Here is a 6,494-nt window from a genome sequence, read left to right as displayed (position 1 = left end):
CTCAGAGAACACACAGTGTCTGTCATTCCTACAGTCCAGAGGTCATTAGTCAGCATTCTTCTCTTCAGCTTTATATTTGCCATGGACTTGTTCCAGGGAAAGTTGGATTTGGAAGGAAGGATTAGGGAAAATTGAATCTACGCCACTTTGTTTCTGAACACAAATTGGCCAGAGATGTTGTCTGTTCTTCTCCAAAATGTAATGAGGCATTAACATATTTTGGGTAAGACCTGTATGGCTCCCAAAAGAACCACTTGACATCAAGGTGGCCATTATTCATTGTGTAAAGAATAAAACCAGGCACTGAAAGAGATACCAATATTTGTGAGAGACCCACACGATGTTCACAGAGGAAAAAGAAAATTTAATCCACATGTTGCTGTAGAGAGGTACATATAATTACCATAGGAAATTCAAAATAACATGAGAGCCATTTTGAAAAACATCTCTGGGTAATGTTGTCAAGTAATTTATCACCTGAAGTTGAAAAGAAATGCTTCTATTAATGCATATGACAATTCAACTTGTGCACACTGGGGCTGTCCCAGCTGTCTAAGATATATATTCAGCTTATCTTCAAGAAATGTTCAGGCTGGACATGGTGGCTCATGCCTATAATCCCAGCACTCTAGCAGGCCAAGGTAGGAGGATCACTTGAGCTCCCAAATTTGAGACCAGCCTGAACAAGAAGACGACCCCCACCTCTACTAAAAGTAGAAAAGTTAGCTGACTGTGGTGGTGGGCACCTGTATTTCCCACACCTTGGGAAACTGAGGCAGGAGGATTGCATGAGCCAAGGAGTTTGAGGTTGGTGTGAACTATGATGAGGCCACAGCACTCTACCCAGGGTGAGTGAGACTCTGTTTCTTTTGTTTGTTTGTTTTTTAGAGATAGAGTCTCACTTTTTTGGTAGAGTGCCATGGCATCATGGCTCATAGCAACCTCCAACTCCTGAGCTTAGGTGATTCTCTTGCTTCAGCCCCCCCAGTAGCTGGGACTGCAGGTGCCCACCACAATGACCAGCTATTTTTTTGTTGCAGTTTGGCCGGGGCCGGGTTCGAACCCTCCACCCTCAGTATATGGGGCCAGCACCCTACCCACTGAACCACAGGTGCCACCCAAGACTCTGTTTCAAAAAGAAAGGAAGGAAGGAAGGAAGGACTTGGCGCCTGTTTCTCAGTGGTTAGGGCACCAGCCCATGCACTGGGGCTGGTGGGTAGGAATCCAAACCAGGCCTACTAAAAACAACAATGACAACAAAAACAACAACAACAAAAATAGCCAGACATTGTGCTGCGTGCCTGTAGTCCCAGCTACTTGGGAGGCTGAGGAAAGAATCGCTTAAGCCCAAGAGTTAGAGGTTGCTGTGAGCTGTGACACCATGGCACTGTAGCAAGGATGACACAGTGAGACTCTGTCTCAAAAAGCAAACAAAAAAAAAGGCAGGAAGAAAGATTTTTGTTGTAATTGTTTACTGTGGAAATGTTTTCAAATATTCATATGTTTAGAGGATGGTATAATGAACACATTTCCCTCCTCACCTACATTCAAGAACTACTGTCAAATGGTGGCCTGTTTTCATTTTATGGATGCTCCCTCTTGCCCTCTTCCCTGTCAGCATTTAAGAGCCAGTTCCAGGCAGTTTCCAGACTGGTCCCTTGATCTACATGCTAATCACTCTCCTTCTGTGCTTCTCTCCCTCTCCCCCACCCCCGCCCACAACACCATCCCATAACCACTCACCCATGTGTTTCTTTTCCTTTCTTTTCATTGTAGCTCTGATAGTGCAGCTCTTCCAGCAGGTGTACCTGTGATGAGCCTGCATGCACACTGACCAGCACAGAAGAAGCGGTCACAAGGGCTATGGCTCCAGCCCCAAGCTCTCCCCTGGGCCAATGTTTTCATAGCTCTGGCCTCATAATGACAGTGACCGAAAAACTGTGGAATGTGAAGACCTTACTCTTGGTGCACTGGCTTGGGGTATTCCTGTTCTGTTCTGGACACATGGAGGGCGAGCACCCTCATTACCACAACCCCCCAGAGGTGGTGATACCCTTGAAGGTGACAGGCACTGCCAGAGGCAAGAAGACCCCCGGCTGGCTCTCCTATAGCCTGCACTTCGGGGCCCAGGAGCACATCATCCACCTGAGAGTCAAGAGGAGTCTGCTGTCTCCACAGCTGTCTGTGTTCACCTACACGGACCAGGGCGCTGTCCTGGAGGACCAGCCTTTTGTCCAGAATGACTGCTACTATCACGGTCACGTGGAGGGGGACCCAGAATCTCTGGTTGCTCTCAGCACCTGTTTTGGGGGCTTTCGGGGAATATTACAGATAAGCGACATCGTTTATGAAATCAAGCCCATGACGTTTTCTACCATATTTGAACATTTGGTCTATATAATTGATGGCAAGGAGACACAATTTCCAACCTTAAGATCCGGACTCAGGAAAAACGAAATCAAGTGCCATATACAATTCCAGGAACCCAGAGAGTTTTTACGGACTCCAAGTTCTTACGAGGGCTGGTGGATCCACTTCAGGATCATTGAATTTGTGATAGTGGTCGATTCTTATTTATACAAACGCTATGAAAGAAATGAGTCAAAGTTGATGGAAGATCTCTATGTCCTCATTAATATAGTGAATTCCATCCACTTAGTCATCGGCAATCAGGTTTTACTAGTCAATATGGAGATCTGGTCACAACAGAATCCCTTTATCGTAGATGATCCAAACTTCTCTGCCCCCGAGTTCTGCAGGTGGAAATGGACAACCACTTACGCCAAACTACGACACGACATAGCACATCTCTTCATGAATCGGGCATTGAGAGGGTTATCTGGCTCGGGCTTAACCAGAGGATCCTGTACGGGACTGCGTAACTGTGCCATTATCACCTTTTGGAACAAAACCCTGGTCAGATCCGCAATTGCCACAGCTCACCACCTGGGCCACAACGTGGGCATGCCTCATGACAGAGGCGCATGTACCTGCTCGCACCCCAAGTGTATCATGCATGAGGACAACCCGCCCACGACGAAATTCAGCAACTGTAGTTATGAGTACTTTTACCAGTACACGGTGCGGACCACAAAGTGTTTGCTGGAACACTTCCACATAAGAGATATCTTCAACCGGAAGCGGTGCGGGAACGGCGTGGTGGAAGGAGAAGAGCAGTGTGACTGCGGCCTTTTGAAGCACTGTGCCAAAGACCCCTGCTGCATGCCTGACTGCACCCTGACCCAAGGCTCGGCCTGCGCCTACGGGCTCTGCTGCAAAAACTGCCAGTTCCTGCCGTCGGGGGAGCTGTGCCGAAACGTGGTCAATGAGTGCGACCTTCCCGAGTGGTGCAACGGCACCTACCACAAGTGTCCCGACGACGTGTACGTGGAAGACGGGATCCCCTGCAACGACAGGTCTTACTGCTACGAAAAGCGGTGCAACGACCGTGACCAACACTGCCAGCGAATTTTTGGCAAAGAGGCCAAGAACGCTGACCAGTCCTGCTACAAACGTGTGAACACCCAGGGTACCCGAGTCGGCCACTGCGGTATCAAAGGCTCCACTTACCTAAAATGTGGCAAGTCGGACATCCTGTGCGGGCGCCTACAGTGTGAGAACGTAAAACAGCTCCCCTCTCTGAGCGACCACACAACAGTGTATTTGTCTAACTTCAGTGACGGCACGTGCTGGGGTACTGACTACCATATTGGGATGAAGATACCGGACATCGGGGAAGTGAAAGATGGCACAGAATGTGGTCAGGATCATATGTGCATCAGGCAGCATTGTGTGCACATAGCCTTCCTGGACAGCGATTGCTCACCTCAGCTTTGTAACATGAGGGGCATCTGTAACAATAAACATCATTGCCACTGCAACTACCTGTGGGACCCTCCCCACTGTGTGATAAAAGGCTACGGAGGCAGTATTGACAGTGGCCCTCCACCTAAAACACAGAGGAAAAGGAAGTTTTGTTTCCCATGTCTACTGGTGTTGCTTCTCATCCTGCTTATTTTGTTATGTTGCCTTTATTACATGCTTTGCGGGAAAAAATCAAAGAAGGAGAAAAAGCAGAAAGAAGTGAAAGCAAAAGAAAAGCTGAAGAGTGCTCCACCCAGCAGAGCACCGTCCGTGGTCAGTCAAGAAAAGGAAAAAGTGCCAAGTGCTCAACCCAGCAGGGCGCCATCCGTGGTCAGTCAAGAAAAGGAAAAAGTGCCAAGTGCTCAACCCAGCAGGGCGCCATCTGTGATGAGTCAAGAAGAGAAAAAGATGCAACCTGGAAAAGAAAAAGTGCCAAGTGCTCAACCCAGCAGGGCGCCATCCGTGGTCAGTCAAGAGGGGAAACCAAAGCAGCCTCAGAAAGAAAAGGAAAAACTGCAGAAGCCGCCCAGCAGGGCGCCTTCTTCTCGGAGCCAAGGTTCCCGAAAACAGTCCCCCGCACCGATTCCAAAAACTGGATCCAAAAAAGGCCATTAAAAAAATTAAGTCCTAGCAAGTTTCTACTTACTCTTCGTTGTTGTAAATAATCTGAAGTGTGTGTTTGTTTGTGTTTCTGAAATTTGCTCTTCAGATTTCCACAAACTTTTCAAGGCCTGGGACATCCATTTTCTCCCTTCTTGTCAGTGTTTCTTGAATAACAGATTTTTACCCTGGCAGCAGCACGTGATTTGAATCTCCTCCCCACCTTTCTTTTTAATTCACTCCAGACCAACTTCGTTGTCAGCCTCAGAGAGACCAGCACAGCTGTCTCCTGTGTGACGCCCATGCTTTTGGCTTCCAGTGCTCTGAGCTCTTTACCAATATCCCAGACTTGCAGCAATAATGATCTCCACATCTCAGGTGAGTGAGGTCCGTCCTACAGCCTTCCAGGGGCTGGTCACCCCAAGCTCTGCCATTTTCTCCTAACTCCTGAATGAAATCTCCCTCTTGCAGTTAATGTTTTATACTTAGTACCCAGTTAGTAGCATGGGGTGTTTGCTCTCACTTGTTCTGTTCATCAGCAGCTATTAGCCCAATGACTTGTGGAGGGAAAAGAAACCACACTCTGTAAAATAATTGAGGGTTTATTCTGAGCCAAACTTGAGGATCATGACCTGGAGCCACACTCAAGAAGCCATGAGGAAGTGGACACTCGGGTGTGGGGGGGGACAGTTTGGTTTTATATATTTTAGGGAGACAGGAATCACAGGTGAGGTCATACATCAATACAGGGAAAACTCTACATTGGTTTGTCTCAGAAAGGAGGGACAAATGGAAACAGGAGCTTACAGGTTCGAGAGGATTTAACAATTCTTTTTTTTTTTGAGACAGAGTCTCATTATGTTGCCTTCAGTAGAGTAGTGGCATGACAGCTGACAGCAACCTCAAACTCCTGCACTTAAGTGATTCTCTTGGCTATTTTGTTGTTGTTGTTGTTGTTGTTGTTGTTGCAGTTGTTGCTGTTTAGCTGACCCAGGCTAGGTTCGAACCCACCAATCTCTGTGTATGTGGCTGGCACCATAACCACTGTGCTAAGGGTGCTGAGCCAGGGTTTAAAGATTCTTTAAGTGACAATTGGCTAAAAGAGTTAGGCTTTGTCTGAAAAACCAAGAGTTAGTGAAAGGGGATTCTTTTTTTTTTTCTTTTTTTATTGTTGGGGATTCATTGAGGGTACAATAAGCCAGGTTACACTGATTGCATTTGTTAGGTAAAGTCCCTCTTGCAATCATGTCTTGCCCCCAGAAGGTGTGGCACACACCAAGGCCCCATCCCTCTCCCTCTTTCTCTCTCTCTGCTTTTCCATCCCCCTCCCCCACCGACCTTAATTGTCGTTAACTGTCCTCATACCAAAATTGAATACATAGGATTCATACTTCTCCATTCTTCTGATGCTTTACTAAGAATAATGTCTTCCACGTCCATCCAGGTTAATACGAAGGATGTAAAGTCTCCATTTTTTTTTTAAATAGCTGAATAGTATTCCATGGTATACATATACCACAGCTTGTTAATCCATTCCTGGGTTGGTGGGCATTTAGGCTGTTGCCACATTTTGGCGATTGTAAATTGAGCTGCAATAAACAGTCTAGTACAAGTGTCCTTATGATAAAAGGATTTTTTTCCTTCTGGGTAGATGCCCAGTAATGGGATTGCAGGATCAAATGGGAGGTCTAGCTTGAGTACTTTGAGGTTTCTCCATACTTCCTTCCAGAAAGGTTGTACTAGTTTGCAGCCCCACCAGCAGTGTAAAAGTGTTCCCTTCTCTCCACACCCATGCCAGCATCTACAATTTTGAGATTTTGTGATGTGGGCCATTCTCACTGGGGTTAGATGATATCTCAGGGTTGTTTTGATTTGCACTTCTCTAATTTATAGGGATGATAAACATTTTTTCATATGTTTGTTAGCCATTCGTCTGTCTTCTTTAGAGAAGGTTCTGTTTATGTCTCTTGCCCATTGATATATGGGATTCTTGTTTTTTTTCATGTGGATTAATTTGTGTTTTCTATAGA

The 6,494-nt window shown here is 46.4% G+C and overlaps 1 protein-coding gene across 1 annotated transcript; it reads left to right on the top strand.

Annotated features, from left to right (window-relative positions):
• Positions 1-1,920: 1,920 nt before the first annotated feature.
• LOC128590844 (disintegrin and metalloproteinase domain-containing protein 29) lies at positions 1,921-4,479 on the top strand. The gene has a single exon (XM_053598313.1). It carries the CDS (start codon positions 1,921-1,923, stop codon positions 4,477-4,479), a length of 2,559 nt encoding a protein of 852 aa, XP_053454288.1.
• The last annotated feature ends 2,015 nt before the right edge of the window (positions 4,480-6,494 follow it).

This window comes from Nycticebus coucang, chromosome 1 (assembly GCF_027406575.1).
Source record: "Nycticebus coucang isolate mNycCou1 chromosome 1, mNycCou1.pri, whole genome shotgun sequence".
NCBI classification, from domain to species: Eukaryota; Metazoa; Chordata; class Mammalia; order Primates; family Lorisidae; genus Nycticebus; species Nycticebus coucang.
Note: the sequence above shows the minus strand (reverse complement) of the source record. Positions and strands in the feature narration are given on the sequence as shown.

What these genes read in the sequence shown, in the direction of transcription:
- LOC128590844 (XM_053598313.1), top strand. Translation starts at nt 1,921, where the DNA reads ATGACAGTGACCGAAAAACTGTGGAATGTGAAGACCTTACTCTTGGTG.